The following is a 16,880-nucleotide window of genomic DNA, read 5'->3' on the forward strand; positions in this document are numbered from 1 at the left end:
GTCTAAGATTTCTCAGTGTCTCTTTTTAGAGAGAGGGTAGTCCTGACATTCTCATTGGAAATGCTCCCCTTAAAGTATGAAGGGTATCCCCAAAGGAAAAGTCCTCGGGTCGAGAGGCTGAAGGAATGGATTTCTAGAGGGGTTGCATGTCTTCATAGTCAGGTGCAGAGTCAGACTCCTGTTCAGATAAAACTACTGGGGACAGCTCTCTCTTTTGGAAGGGGTAAGCTTGGCTTCCCCTGATGAGCGTTATAAGGTCTTCTGCCATTTTAAGAATATGAGACTGAGGCAAGGAAGCAGATGGCAGATTGGGTCGTCCGTTTTTTGGGCATGGTTCATACCCTGGGCCTTAGAAAAGTGGTAGTTTGCGAAGGAACAGTAGATGTGAAAGAAGTCGTCAGTTTGTCGAGAATCGGTAGTGCGAAGTACTTCCTCAGAAACCAGTGCCTGCGCAGCGGCTCCGGACCCATCCAAGGTAGAGACAACCGCAGGATCCTTAGTCGAAGAAGAGTTTTGCGGCATACCAGACTCTGAAAGGGTCTTGGTAGCGGCCTGCAAATCCACAGAAGCAGGCATCAGGGGCTGTGAAAGCGCCTCACTGAGGACTGGAGAAAGTACAGTTGTGTACACTTACCATAAATGTAGATGGAGTGTTTTCACTGTTGCAGTCGTCACACTTTGGTTACCCTGGCAGGGGTAGCCCTCAGTCGGCCCGAATACCAGAGGCTTAAGTATTTCTGCGTCGGTTGCTGTCACTTCAGGACTGACGTCAGTGGTATAAAAACAGGCAGCCAACGCCATTACATCAGGTTTTCTTGTCCCAAATGTCAGGAGCCCCCAAATAGGGAGCTAAGTTAAGGTGGAAAACCCCCCCACCAGTAAAAAGTAAATACCAATAGCCCTATAAGGAGTGAGGAGGAAAGAGAGAGAGAAAGACATGGGGGCTGGAGGGTTTCAGGGTCAAACAGATTTCCTAAAGGGCTTAGTGCTATCAAGGTAGAATCTGAGCTGTGCACAGCTACAGAGTGCAGGATCCTCCCTTATTCTGAGGATTAGGGAAAAAGGTGGGCAAATGGATAGATTGGTTGAGAGCCGCACTGGACACCACTTTAGGCATGAAAGTAGGGTTAGTCCTGAGGGAGACCCTGTCAGCATGAAAAATGATGAAGGGGTCCACAGTCATAAGTACTTGTAGCTCAGACACTCTTCTAGCTGAAGTGATGGCCAGAGGCAAGGCCGTTTTCCAACACAGGAATTTTAACTCTGCTGACGCTGCAGGCCCGGGGGGGTCTTTTCCAACACAAAGCTAAGGTCCCAAGCAACGGTAGGGGCTCTTCTTGGTGGCCGGAAGTTGTTAGCCCCTCTCAGGAACTGCTTGATAAGAGGGTGTGAGAAGAGGTGGCTCAGTGCTGTAATAAGCAGAGATGGCAGAGGCATGGATCCTAATGGAAGAGAAGGATAGACCCCTGTGGCGTAGGTGTGCTAGGTAATCCAGGATGAGAGATGAGGTGGGCTGTGCTGGATCCGCTCCTTTAGTCTGGATCCAGGAACAATACCTGTTCCACTTGTCAGCATAGGATGTTCTAGTACTAGGTTGCCTGGCTTCAAGTATGACATCCAGTACCTGGCTTGCTTAGGCTGGTCACTGGAGAACAAGTCAAGAAATAAGCCAGGCTGCAAGATTCAGGGTCTGCAATTGCGGATGCAAAACTATCCCTCCTGCTGAGTCAGGAGAGTTGGGATCTGGGGGAGGTGCCATGGAGGCAACGGTAACAGACTGCACAACAATGGGTGCCAGTGTTGGCGTGGCCAGTCTGGGGTAATCAAGATTGCCCTTGGTCTTTCCTCTATTATCTTGAGTAATACTCTTGTAAAAAGAGTTAGATGGGGAAATGCATAGATTGAGAGGTTTGCCCACTGGAAGGCTAGGGCATCCACTTTCCAGGCCTTGCTGTGAGGTTCCCTGGTGCAGACTTTGCTGAGCTGGTGGTTGTAGGGGGAAGCAAATAGGTCCACCTTCGGGGTACCCCATTTCAGGGTCACAAGGCTGAAGGTGTTGTGGTTTAATTGCCACTCGTGTGGGTCTAGGAGATTTCTGCTTAAGTTGTCTGCCAGAAAATTTTGTTTGCCTGGCAGGAATAAAGCCTGCAGGTGAAAATGCATGGCTGAGGCTGTGTTCCAGAGGGTCATGGCTAGCCTGCAGAGTGGGTAAGAACGGGCTCCCCCCTGCTTGATGTACCACATCACTGTGGTATTGTCTGTTAGTAGGGATCTGAAAGCTGTCAGGGCGTGCTGAACAGCTAGCATCTCTTTTTGGCTGATGTGCAGATGAATTTGATTTGGGCTCCAGTGGCCCTGAATGCACCTGCCGTCCAGATGTGCACCCCAGCCATAGTCTGATGCGTCTGCTGTTAGGGTATGGGTGGCTTGGGGTTGTGTAAAGGGAAGCCGCTTGTTGTGGTTGCATGCTGCTGCCCACCAAAGGAACTCTTTCCTTAGACAAGGTATCATAGGTATGACAGTTTCCAGGTCCTGAGAATGTTGGCACCAAAGACTTTTTAAGTACCACTGAAGTTTCCTCATATGCAGTCTGGTATATGGAATTAGAATGCAGGAGGCCATGAACCTAGAGCCTGCAGGATTTTCCTCGCAGATAACTGGGTTCTGGTGGCCATTTGAGAGAAGTAGCCCGTCAGATAGGCTAGTTTTTCTGGAGTAAGAAATGCCATCTGGGATGCTGTGTCCCAAGCTTCCTCCCAAGAATACAATTTTTTTGACTCGGGACTAGTTTGGATTGCTTTTCGTTGATAGTGTACCCCAGGGAGGTTAGAAGGTCCTTTACAAATGTCAGGTGCTGCAACAGCTTTTCCTGTCTGCCTGAAAATCAGGCAATCATCCAAGTAACGGTAAATATGAATATTTCTCTGTCTGCAATAGGCAATGGCTGGAGCCAGGCATTTTGTGAAAACTCTGGGAGCAGTGGATAAAGCAAAGGGAAGTGCAGAGAACTGATAATGCATAGATCCTGCCCTGAAATGTAAATATTTCCTGCAGGAGCCCCTGACTGAGATGTGCAGATAGGCCTCCTTTAGGTCTATGGTGGCTAACTAGGCATCTTTGGACAGCATAGGAAGAAGCTGCTATAGGGTGAGCACTTTGAATTTTGGTACCACCAGGAAGGTGTTTAGAATGGATAGATCTAGGCTTGGGCGCCAGGTGCCCTCTTTTCTAGGTACCAGGAAAAGTCTGGAATAAAAACCTTTGCCTATCTGTTCTGCAAGAACAGGCTGAATTGCCCTTATAGAGAGCAGGGACTGAACTTGGTTTTGTGCCTCTGCCCACTGGTTTGGAGGAAGGGCTGGGAACCCTTTTGGGGTGGGCAGCATGTGGAAATAAAATTTGTACCCCTGGGATACTATGTTGTGGATCCATCGATCGTTGGTGATGGAGATCCAGTTTTTTGCATGGTGGGCAAATTTTCCTCCTAAGGGCAAGAGCAATTGGGCAGAGGTTAGGGGAGGAGTTAAGTCATTGTGACTTTTCCATAAGGGGGTGGCTTGGCACTCCCTGTTTTAGAAGTGGAGGTACTCCATTGTTTAAATCTCTGCATACCCTGAGACTGTAGTTTGGGGGGAGGGGGGTCTGTTCCCCTTGGTCTCGTTTGAAGTGGCTATGAGGGGGCTGGAAAGGACCAATGTTTTGAGGGTCAATGCCCACTGAATCTTGGAGGCTGCACTTGCAAAAAATCTTTGACTGACTGCACAGGCTTAGCTTTTCTTCCATCTTTAAAACCTCTTCTGCTTTGGTGCCAAACAGATTGCCCTTGTTCAGAGGTGCGTCCAATAATTTTGATTTGACATGGTCTGGCAAGGTCTGCTCCTTAAGCCAGGCATGGCTTCTAAGTACAGAACCTGTGACTGCTGCCCTGCAAGATGCTTCTAGGGTGTCAAACCCACATTGCAGGGTATGATTGCTGACTTGGCTTGCAGAATGCATAAGCTCCTGTAATACTTTATTTTCTGCACAGTCAGGGAAGGTAGATACATATTTTTAGTAAGCTCCATAGTATGTTGCTGGTATTTCAGCATGTGGAATTGAATTTAATGCTCAAATGACAAGAGTTTTAGAGGTGTATACCTTTTTACCCCATTTGTCTAAAGCTCGGGAATCCCTGTCAGAGGGGGTGGGATTCTTAGCTGTAGTTGCTTTTATTCCTTTAGGTCCTTGGGAGATCACCTCTGGGTCAGCAGTACGATTTTTTAAAAGAAATTTGTGAGAGTCAGGGGACTCTGTAGTACCCAGTCAGGTTTCCTGGGAGCAGGAGGTGAAGTATCAGGAGTTAGACTGGATTCCATAAAGACATCCACAACATCCAGAACAAGAGGGATAGCCAAGGGATTGTGCTGCGGTAAATCTAAAAATTCCCCAAGTCTCTTTTTGGACTGAGGATAATCCTAGCATTCCCAATGGAAATGCTCTCTCAAAGTATGTAGGGTTTCACCAAAAGAAAAATCCTCTGGAGGTGAAGCAGAAGGAATGGATTCCTCTGCACCTGAATCCACATAGGCAGATACAGGCATGTCTTCATAATCAGAAACCTCAGAGGCGTTGGACTCTTGGTCAGATAAAGCGGCTGGGGACAAGTCTCTTTCGATTAGCAGGGGAAGGCTGGCTTCCCCTAATCAGCATAAGGTCTTCCGCCATTTTAAGCATCTGTGATTGTGGCAAGGAAGCAGGCGCTCGAATTAGGATGGTTTTTTAGGCGTAGCTCGTACTCTTGGCCTTAGAAACTCGGCAGTTTTAGAAAGAACTGAAGATGCGAAAGAAGTCAGTTTGAGTCGAATATCAGTAGTGTGAAGAACATCCGCAGAAGCCGGTGTCTGCACAATGGCTCTGGACCCATCCAAGGTAGATATCTCCGCAGGTTCCGTAGTCAAAGAAGAGTCTTGTGGCATACCGGACTCCGAACGGGTCTCGGTAGCGGCCTGCAAATCCATCGAAGCAGGCATCAGGGGCTGCAAAAGCACCTCACTGTCTTTATCCTTACTTTTTTTCCCCGGAAGATCAGTAGTCAGATGGCTTACCGAAGCCATTTCAGAATACGGAGATTGAGAACAAAAGTATTTAGCTACAATAAGGACCCCACGACAAATAGTTTTGGAGTTGAACAAAGCACAAAACCAGCTGCGAGGTACACAGTGTTCTGAGTCTAAACAGGTGACACAGTAAGAATGGAAATCTCGGTGTGGTATTTGCTTTCAACAGGCGAGACCATTGTTAACTTTTTCTGACATCTCTTAGAGCAAGAAAAAAGGATCTCCAACAGGGTACTTAGCTTTAGAAGACTTCAATTTTGGAAACGAAAACTATGGTAGCGGCTGACCGGCACTCATGCGGACTGCTTCTGCTTCGGGCTCCTCGTTAAGAAAGATCGATGCAATGGCGTTGGCTGCCTGTTTTTATAACACTGACGACCTGACGTCAGTCCTGAAGTGACAGCAACCAATGCAGAAATACTAAGTCTCTGGTATTCGGGCCGACTTGAGGGGTATCCCTGGCAGGATAACCCAAGTGTGATGACTGCAACAGTGAAACACGAACATCTGACGACTAGCTTAACGGAAGCACTGTCGGCAGGTTTTGACCTGGGCAGTCTTTATCCTTACGTTTTTTCGTAAGATCTGCTGTCGGATGGCTTACCGAAGCCATATCAGAATTAGAGGACTATGAGTGGAAATATCTAGCTACAATACGGGCCCGACGAAGTATAGTTCTGGCATTGAACAAAGCACAAAAGCGACAGCGAGGGAAAGTCATGGTCTGGGCCTAAGCAAGTGACGCAGTAAGAATGAAAGTCTCGGTGTGGTATTTGCTTTCCGCAGGCGAAACAATTGTTAACTTTTTCTGACATCGGTTAGAGCATGAAAAAAGAATCCCCAGTGGGGTACTTAGTATTAGAAGACTTCAGTTTCAGTTCGGAAGATGAAACTCAGGTAGCAGCAGACTGGCACTCGTGCGAACCGCTTCTGCTTCGGGCTCCTTGGCAAGAAAGACTGATATAATGGTGTCAGCCACCTTACTTTATACTACTGATGACCAGACGTCAGTCCTGAAGCGACAGCAGCCGAGACAGAAATACTAAACCTCTGGTATTCGGGTCAGCCGAGAGCTACCCTGGCAGGGATAACCCAAACGTGATGACTGCAACAGTGAATCACGAAGATCATCCCTTTCCAAGAGGAAGACAAGATGTCCACTTTCCAAGCCAGAGAACCTGGGACTTTGGAACAGTACTGAGGGAGTTTGTCTTCAGAGAAGCAGATAAATCCACTTGAGGAATACCTCACTGATATACCCCCACTGATGTCCAGAAACCCAGTTCTGTGAAACATCCACAAGAGTGCACTGCCTGTAGAGTCACCTGCAAACTGATGGCCATTTCCTAGGCTTGAAGGGCTAGTCTGCAGTTTAAACCCATGCACTTTGTTTGTTGATGCACCACATGACTGCACCGTCTGAAAAACCTTCAGCGGACCTAGCACTCAGAGGTAGTGGAGTGCCTGAAGAGCCAAAATGGGTGCGCTCATTTCCTTGATGTGAGCTACCTTCTTGAGAGGGTCCAAAAGCCCACAGCCTTCAGGGCACCTGAAGCAGCTCCCCACTCCAGCTCTGAGATGTCTGTACACAGCTCCTGGGATGGCTGAGGAAGCTGACAGGGAACACCCAGACCGAGATGCTTGTTGAATCCACCAGTTAAGTTCCAGTTTGAGTAAAAGGAGCAGAAGAACTAGATAGTCTAGCAAGTATGAGGTATGAGGAATAAAGCTGAATGCTATCTTTGTGCAAACAGACCCTGTGATACTCCTGGAAAATGAAGGAGCTGCTCTGTAGGAAGTTGGGGGATACTGAAGAGGGAAAGGTTTTCCAGGTCATAAAGTAACCCTGCCTGATAATAGAACCAGAGAGTCTGATAATTTTTTGCCAAACTGGTAGAGATGCTGAAAGCCTGAGGGACAGTGGAACCTGGCCAAGAGAACAGGGCAGAAAGTCAGAGGGCTGCAGACTTGTCAGGAAAGGACTGCTTTTGGGGCCTAGGCATTTGAGTACGTTTTCAGAACAAACCTAGAAACCTTCTTACCCTTGGAAAACAGTCTAGGCAGTCTATGCAAAGTAAGTCTTACTAGGGTAGTTCTTGAAACTTGGTAATGGGAGAAACAAAGATGTGCTTCAAATCTTTCATGACCTTACCTTGATCCTGTAAGGTATTAAAGAGCTCTGCTAAAACAGTGCCAAAGCTTTGGTTATCCAGAGGAGCATCCAGGAGTTTTGCTTTATCATCTGGCACTGCTTGAAGGAGAAGCCAGGAATAGCACCTCATCACACAGGCAAAGGCAGCAGGGCTAGAAGCAACATCTGCTACACCACAACAGCACTTTAGTGACAACTTGGGAAATGGAACTTAGGAAAGAGCTGAGGCCTTACCCTCAGTCAAGTCAGAATCTTCCCAAGCTAGGAGACAAAATGAATCTAGTCATATGGGTCTGAATTTTTAGCACTAGAAGGCAGCAACAGCCTAGAAAGGCACATCAGTAGAGACAGAAATCACCTGGCTCAGACGAAGAGCATTTGTACAAGAACTTTCAGGCATCCAGAACCTTAAAGAATCTGCCAGGGGCTGGAGGCTGTGAGTCTGGTGCCAGGAAAGCAGCTGAGAAGGTATCCAACAGAACAACTAGCACAGGAGGGATAGCAGGTGATTTTGAAGAGTCCACTTAAAATTCATACCTCTTCTGAACACCGGATATCTGGGAGCAATCCCAATTAAAATGTTTCATCATACGCAGGACTGTCTCCCCAAAGGTGACTCAGGACTGAGACTCCTCTTCCTCAGAGGAGCATGCTAAAGAGTCCGCATCAGTCAGAATCCTCATTCAAGGACTCTGGGTCCCTCACCCTTTTGGGGGTAAAGGACTAAGGCAGTGCAGGAACTGAAATCCCCTGAGGAGGCTTCTGGTCCCTCACCCTTTTGGGGGTAAAGGACTAAGGTAGTGCAGGAACTGAAATCCCCTGAGGAGGCTTCAATGCCATCGAAACATTGAACAAGCCTTGAATGAAGTCCTGACATTCCCTTTGTGGATCCCTGGTAGCTGACACCACATTTAGATCAGTCTTCAATGGAACATCCATCCTAACAAAATGTGGTGGGTCAGATCCCTGCCTGGATTCTACCCATGTACCTGGCACCTCTTCCTTAACAAGGATCTGAGGAATCCCTTTTGGTTGCTAAGAGAATTAGCTTTGGTCCCCCCTCAATGTACACTGTGGATGTCTGCAAGGCCTCCAAAAACATGCAAAAAGCAGGTTCCAATCCAGCCTCTAAGGTCACGGCAGTGCAGATGACAATACAGGACTGTTCTCCAGGTTCTTGTGCACCTTGAGACATGTCTCATACAAGCTGGAGAGCAGCAATCTTGGGTCTAAATTTCTTGGCTTTCTTGAATGGCAGCTCTATCTTGGATCAAGTGGATTCTACCATGATACCTTGGGCCAACAGCTTAAGTTATTGGTTCTCAAGATAAATGGAAAGTGAAGATAGACTGCTTTGTAAAGTCTGATACAAAAGCCTGATAAATGGAACAGTGTGGTCCAAAGAAGCACCCAAGCAAAATAGGCACCTACTGTGGCAGTCCTTATGGGGAATATGTTTCCCTCACTGACAGTTCCCTTTATTGGTTAACATGTAAGCCACTGAATAATAAGAAAAAGGAACCAACAGGGTACCTGAAGATGTAGGCTCGATATAACCAGTCAAGTGAAGGGCATTCAGATATATTAATGGTATTTTGACTAGCACCAACAAAGTACTGTAAGTACTGTACTGAGTGCGTACATACATCATCTTTATGCCCCAACAAATGTGCGGGGAGCATAATTCTGATGTATGGTACTCCTAGGTAACCAAAGCTTTGTTATACTGGCAAGATGTTGGGCAATCCTTGGCATGAGATCCTACAGATGAATACTGCAACAGCGATACTGAAGTACATTATAAATATCTGTGGTAGCAAGCATGAACACAACACTGCTAAACATGAGATTAACATTAAGATCAGATTTTCAGTAATAAAACAAGTTATCACAACCTCATTTCTTCAGTGCTCTACCATATTGAGAGACAAACCGGATTATTTAAATCAGCTATTTATTCTCTTCATAACTACTACTGCACTACAGCTTCACTTGGGAAGCACTTCAGGAAACTCACTGATTGCAATCATTACTACTACTGCAGTGTAACAACCTGGTTAGGATACTTCTAGCTGCTCATGTTCCAGAATTCTCAGATTCTATGTATTTACTTAGAAGTCTGATCTGTCGTATTACAAATCTGTATGTGGACTTTTAAACTCTGAATTGTCTACATCCTGTAAAACTGGCAGTTTACTGCAGTCTCAACCACAGCAGTATTTTCTATCTACATTCCAATATTTTAACCTTATGCTGGTTGCATGCTTCAGCATTGCAGCAGAACGTGAAGTTGGTGCTTCAACTTTCTGTGCAGCTTGGTGAGATACTGAAAGTGGGCCACACCCTTTAGAGTGCTTCTGTAATCTAAAATTGCAAGATAACAATCCTCATATTTTTGCTGCTCCTTCTGAGTCATGGTTTGGACAGTTCTCAACTTACTCAAAGTTGTGGGGATGGGACTAACTAAACTCTCATTCATGTTCACATGGGTATTCCTGAGCTGTGCAGTGTGCTGCTGTCAAACAGCATCAAGCACTCCATCTTAAGCCAATCTGACAATTACATCTGTATTTTATACGCCTGTCAAACTGAGTTCACAGAACTTGGAACAATTCACTGAAGAAAGACATGACTTCCTTGTAATGGAACAAATCCAGTCTGGGCTATACACTGCAGATGGTAAAACTTACTGTACATACTGCAGAAGGTACAACTGTAGACTACTTGTTCTACTGAGTTAACATTCCTGGCCAAAACATTCTCTCTAATCTGGACATGCTGTCCCCAAATTACATTTCCTAAAATGACTAGAAATGGACTAACTTCTTCCTTGAAAGAAAGAAAAATACTTGCTCACGAATTTTTGCTCTGTCAATTTCACTGTAATGTCCTCTAGTAGTTGCACTTGTGTCAGACCTTTAAACTATCCACTTTATCCACAACCAGATGTCAAAGAATCTCTCATTTTCTATCCTACAACTCATGCTTCTCTGGAAACTGCTCAACTCAGCACATCTGGAGTTCACTGTCTGCTTTGTTTCACTGAGATCAACCTACAAGAAGGTAATATCCACTGCAATCTTGTAGACATCAACCCCCCCTCCCCATTTTCTTTAAGGGGTCAGGGTGCTGCGTCAACAATCACTATCTCCTACCTTGAACACTCAATGCCAGACTGTTGCAGGTATTCTCACAATCCATCCACCTCTTTGCTGGTCACTTTAGTTTCCTATTGCCTTTTGCCTATCCCGAATCCACCAGATTCTCTTCAGCATGTGTCCATACCACTAATCTATTCTCTGACCTTTTCTGTGATTGGAACTACTTTGGCTTTTGATCTTATGCCCACATTTGTCTGTCTCAGTGTGCATCCTACCAGTCATCTTAAGCACTTCATCTCCATCACATCTGACTTCAACTGCTCTGTCCTTACTGCCCAGGTTTCTGTACCACACAGTAGTACTGGTTGCAGAACAGTTTTGTACACTTTACTTTTCAGCTTCTTATACATTCGGTCATACACTACACTACCATTTGACTGCAGCCCCTTTGACTCTACCTTTGACCTCAGACTACTACTCCTCAAACACCTCTCCCAGATACCTAAAGCCATTAACCTGTCCCACTATTTTCCTTTATATCTCAATTGTCAGCTTCTTTTAATCCTCCATTTGCTGCAATTACAACTATCTGTATGCAATTTCATCCCACTTGCCTTCATTTTTTCATTCCATTCCCTTATCTTTTGCTGAAATTCTTGCAGAGAGTCTGCCTGTAATGCCACAGTCTGCACACAGCAACTCTGTTGATCATTCTTCCTCCAACCTTTTTGCTGAGGTAGCCCATCACCAGTATAAAACAGCACTAGGTTCAGTGATGAACACTGATGTATGCTCCAAATGGGAACCCTTCTGAGACCAAACACTGTTCATACTAGAGTCATTGAGTCCTAGTAAATAGCTTGCATTAATTCTACCAATGTTTCCGGGACTTTGTACCACCACAGGACTGCCCCAACCGGCTTTCTTGGGATCTTGTCATATGCTTCCTCCAAGTCTAGAAATGCCCAGCTGTTTTCTTTACTCATTTCTAGCCTCTTCTCCAGTATCTATCACTGCAAACTTCATGCTACACCTTGACAAGAATCCAAACTGCCCATCTACCCATCTTACTATTCTACGTATTTATCACTCACTCTGTCCAGAGCTTTCTTGAAATGACAGGACTTTCATTTCTTCAAGGCACCAAAGGCTAAACTCTGCTTCTATGGGATCAGATAACATACTGGACTGCTTAATGGCCAATCTGAAACAGGACCGGTTAGACCCCCAACAGAGACCACACAGCCTCTAAACAGTCTGAGTGCCAGATGAGTGGAGGACAGCAAACTGTCCTACTCTTGCACAAAAGTGGGACAATGGACCCGGGAAATTGTGGATCCACAAGTCTGACCAGCCTTGCCATGGAAAGGATCAATATGGAATTAACAAGGACATAAATAACCAACAAACTATGCTACAAGTCCGCTTAGATTTATCAAGGGCAAATCATGCCTACTTAACCTGGTTGACACCTTCAAAGCTACTGAAGCAATGGATGGCAAATCAGTAAGCACTGCATATCTAAAATTCACAAAGGTGTGTGACACCATCTCACACTTTGGTACTGGATATAAAACTATCCAGGCTAAACGTTAATTCCTATGTAAATGATAGCAAACTTGCCGACATGTAAAACCTAGGAAATTAGATTGTGCTGCTCTATCACCTCCACAAAACTTGTCCTTAGCAGTATGCCCAAGGAGTCAGTCCCTGGGCTACTCCTTTGACATTTACTTCTCAAAGGTCAAAGCTGTTAGCCTGTGGCTAACCAAGTCTGCAAATGACTAAACTTGGCATCATAACCTCCCCAAAAAGGCACCAAGATCCTCCCAAGAGGGTCATTCCCAAACCAATAGCTGGTGTTAAAACCATGGACTAAAACTAAATGCCAAGAAATGAATAACAGTATTCTTCAGCAGGCAAGATATCCCCAGTAACTATCACACTGACAACCAACCTGAAAACTGATCCATTGTTTAGGGACCTGGTAGCATAGGTTGACAACTGGCCTTCAATCACCATGTATCCACTATTGTAAAAATGTGCTTTTTCATTGCACAGCTTATTACTAAGGGTACTGCATCCAGGTACAGAACTGTGATAATTCCACACTAAAGCCAGTCAACAAGTACATACTGAAGGGGCCATAAAACCTGTCCAAACATTCAAAACAACTTGAATGCCTACAATACTTTCTAGCTAAGAAAATCGAGGGCTCAAGTCATAAGCAAGCACAACACCTCAAAGCTTTGTTTCTCTTCTTGGCTTCATACATGCTACCAAAGGACAATCACTGCCTCACATACACAATGGACCATATCCTATTAGACCTACTGCACATCTGCAAGTCCAACTGGGGCATAAACATCTGCTCAAAAGATCCACATATGGATCAAGGAGAAAAATATGCATCAGAGAAAACCACCTCGGAATATTCCTCTCCACAAAGCAAAGTACTCCTCTTACACTACTCTAACCTAAAATGGATGGAAAAGTAACCACAAATTCAGATTTAGCATCCTTGTCCATTGATAGGAGAAACAAATGTTCTGATCGTCTATGAGTTATCTGTACTTAAAATACAAGTCAACCTATAGTGGAGCCCAAAATCAAAAGGCAGAGTAGAGTGTCAAAGCTGCCAGCTTTCAGAATTGCAACACTCAGAACTGTGCTTGCCCTACCCACAATCGTCAGGCAAGCACAAGCATTCTTGAAATGTAAGCCACAAGTTGATAAACCTCAAGAAAAGGAAAACAGGGATGGAGAACAGTTTAACCCTTTTTACAGCACAAAATAAAACATTACAGAAAACTTTTCAAGCAGCACAGAACTAGAAAAACACTCAGTTTGAACTTTACTGATTGAGATGGAGGCTACTGTGGGATCACAATAACCTCTAACAAAGGGCAATGAAAAGTGGGATGGTCTCTGATAATTAACCTACTTAACATTTGTTTACTGGGAAAGTCCAACTTGGAACATAGCCAATTTTCAGCAGACGCCTGGGGAGAAACACGCCAGATGCATGTCTTTGTACAGTCTACTATTTATGCAAAGAGAAGCCATATCAGCTCTGCTTGGTAAATAAAGCCCAGAGAGAAAAAAAATACTACCTAAACAGTAGACATCAGTCTTAGAGACCATCAGGAAAGATGTCCTGCTGAAGTCAGAGTCACTTTACCTCATTCAAGAAACTGAGATAAATGGCCCTTGAGCTTCTTGCTGGAACTCTGCCAAGAGCTTCAGTGAAGTGCACCTCTGAAGCACTATGTTAGATGGGGCCCCTTCTTCAGTAAGTGACTATATACAACACTAACAAGCAGTGGCAGCATCATCAGTTGGGGATCTTTGTAGAAAGGATACAAGTACAACAGGCAAAATGGATAATGGTCCTGCCAAGATAGCTGGAGAACAACTTTTTTGTGGACTGCAACAACATGTTTTACTTTGGCAATATACAATTTTAACAGCGCATACCAAACAGTGATTGTATGGAACGCAAGCCTTCTAACCCAAGAGATTCTAGCATGTGCTCCAAATGTGGGTGCAGAGAATTTTTGGAAGGCTGAAGATGCACTAGCAAACAAGCATACAACCCATTTCTTAGAAACACTCACATCTTAGAAACACTCACATGTATGACCTTACTCTACTATTCTGCAGAAAAGCAAGAAAAGTGCTTATCATCAATGAATAATTTGAAAATAAAATATTTAAGATATTAAAAATAACTAGCGAGCTTAAAGCACTTATGGAAAGTCTGGAATCTGGCACTGTTGCTCCTGCGTCCATTATTAATATTGCTAGTCAAGTTTTAAATGAGACAAAATTTGTTTAAAATCCATATTGTTCCTGCTCACTCCCCAAATCATACTGCTCTAACTATTAATCTGTTTTTTTCCATCTCTCATTTTTCATTCATGACTAAACAGCCACCTACAAACTCACCTTTCACTCTAAACCCTCCTCTATTTAACCTCTTAACCACACTTAAAACATAGACATGCTTTCATCAAAATGCCATATCATAACTTTTGTATTAAACTTGGCAGTCTCCAACACTAGACACCTCTGTCACAATTTTACAATGTCTACAAGATGCATGGGGGCAAATGCCCTCGGCTACGCGAGTGGTACGAGATAAATGAATGGCTCTGATTCCAGTCAGACACTAAGTCATTCCACCACTTACAGGTGTAGCGATGTGGTGAGGAAAACTATGGATAATTGGGGCATTTTGAACGCTATGCCAGAATTAAAAGACTGTGGGTATTAAGCCTATATTTGCTTATTGCAATTGTGCACGCTTAACAGATTTTATGCTATAAGCATACTAAACACTAACATCTAGACAGTTTAATAAGACTGGCACTTATCACTACTATAACTGTTCCTGCTGTAATTCCTTTAATAAGGATTGGAGTTTCACACATCCTGTTACGAAGGTTTATTACCATAGGAGGTTACTAGGTATTGGCCCTCAGGCCTTTATAAGCCCATCCAACAGTTTAGCCCATGTTTAAACAAGCAAGCACCCGATACCTTGTCCAGCAGGGACATGGGTGGAATCCCAGGGGTATAATTCTGTTTCCCATTCAGTTATCTAGGTTGTGCTTAAAAAGGGGTAAAGAGGTTATCTGCTTGATGCGGAGAGGGAGTCTATTCCATAGATGGGGGAGTCTCTGGGACACATCTGTCCCGTTAAGTCACAGACCAGGATGAGGCTGCGCGTGCGAGTTACTTGAGTGGAGCTTGACTTGCAGATATGCAGCAGTCCCATCAAGGTGAGGTCTGTGATCGCCTTGTATGACAGACAGAGGTCACCTCTGAAGAGTCTGTATGAAACTGTGCATTTTAAAATGTTGCCATTTGCAATTCTACTTATGTTGTATATCTTGCTACTTGTGAAGTATGTCCAGGTTATTATGCTGGCAAGTTCACTAGACAATTAAAAGATAGGATAACTGAACACAAGTCGGAGATGAGAAAAGTTTTGCCTAATGCATTAGCTAAACACATTAGTGACAATGACCCTAAACATTTTTAATTTTAGGGTGGTAGGTTTGGTTAATGGGAACATAAGGGGTGGTGATTTAAATAACAGGCTTGAACTTAAAGAGCATGAATGGATTCTAAGTGTGAAGGCTGACCACCCCCACCAGGTATTAATCGAACTGTAACCACCTGTCCTTATGCATAAACTGCTCATAATGATTAGTTTTTAAGTGGACTGTATAATTGGTTTTAGGTTACTATTGGCTTTGCTGTTCAGGATGAGTATTTAATGACTGTTTGAGTGATTTTAACTTGCACTGATGAAGGGTTGTTTGTGAAACCGAAGGCTTTGCTGTTTGTATTAAATCTACTGTTATATGGGTATGTTCAACTTTTAGTTTTTATTTGTATGAAGTTCTACTTTGCTGTGCCTCTTTTTTTCGTATCCACCGTAGAATTCTAATATAAAATCTGGCTAAAGGTACTAGTGTTATGACTGCTGACACTGATGCTAGATCTTGAAGGACCAAGTGGGCTGAGATCTTGGTACTGCAGATTTTTCTAACCTGTGATCTTATAGTCTGAACCCTTGAGGGAGGCAATGAAACTATCATGGAGTTGGTGATGCAAAAATATCCTATGAATCCCAATTTTTGAGTTGGTTCCAGTTGAGACTTTTCATCTGGGGATAACCATAAACTGTGACATGATGTCTGGAGAACTTGATCTCTTGCCCTTAACTGATGCCTGGTCAGGATGCTAATGACAGTCTAGGTAGGAAAACACCCGGAATCCTTGCAGTCTCAAGTGAGCTGCTCCTACTGCCACACATTTGAACACCCTGGGTGCTATGGTGAGACCAAAGGGCAGAACTTTGAATTAGTAATAACTGGCTGGGAGCACAAGTACTATATGGGTCGTCCGAACATCTTTATGTGATAGCACACATCCTAAATGTCTATCAAGCACATCCAGTTATCCTTGCCCAGAAAGAGAAATGACTGAATAGTGACAATCCAAAATTTGGCGAGAATGGACTTGTTCAAACAGATCCAAAACTGGATTTTCAAGTTCTAAACTTGAAACAGGATTAATGCTGAGATGGAGACACAGATGCTTTAAACCTCCAGGTTCATTAGTTACCAATTTTAAAAACATGACGTCAGCTACAAAGTTAAAACAGGAAGAGCCTCACCAACCTGATCAATTCCTCGATCTTTGCACTGCAGGATAATTACTTCTAATAGTTTAGCTGCATGACATTCTGCATCTTCACCAGCAACACCTGTCAAAACCTGAAAGGGAGTTAAAATTAATTTTAATTACCTGAAAATAAATTTTAAAACTCCCATTTACAATAGTTTTATAATACGAAATGCAGACATACGCAAACCATTTACTGTATCAGGTTTACAAATGAGACATCCTGTATAAAAAACTTAATGGCTATATTAAACAAACTTCGACAAAGCTCTTCTCCAAATAATACACTAACATACCATATCTTAAAACATTTCACAACCCTTTTGAATGGAT

The 16,880-nt window shown here is 44.0% G+C and overlaps 1 protein-coding gene across 1 annotated transcript in view; it reads right to left on the reverse strand.

The window, feature by feature from the left end:
- IPO7 (importin 7) overlaps positions 1 to 16,880 on the reverse strand; it is a 2,167,557-nt gene that overhangs the window by 159,660 nt on the left and 1,991,017 nt on the right. Inside the window, exon 17 of the mRNA XM_044059282.1 lies at positions 16,544 to 16,639. Coding sequence (XP_043915217.1) covers positions 16,544 to 16,639 — 96 coding nt within the window. The remainder of the gene's footprint in view (positions 1 to 16,543; positions 16,640 to 16,880) is intronic.

This window comes from Protopterus annectens, chromosome 17.part0, assembly GCF_019279795.1.
Source record: "Protopterus annectens isolate FY-2018-M chromosome 17.part0, PAN1.0, whole genome shotgun sequence".
In the NCBI taxonomy this organism is placed as follows: domain Eukaryota; kingdom Metazoa; phylum Chordata; order Ceratodontiformes; family Protopteridae; genus Protopterus; species Protopterus annectens.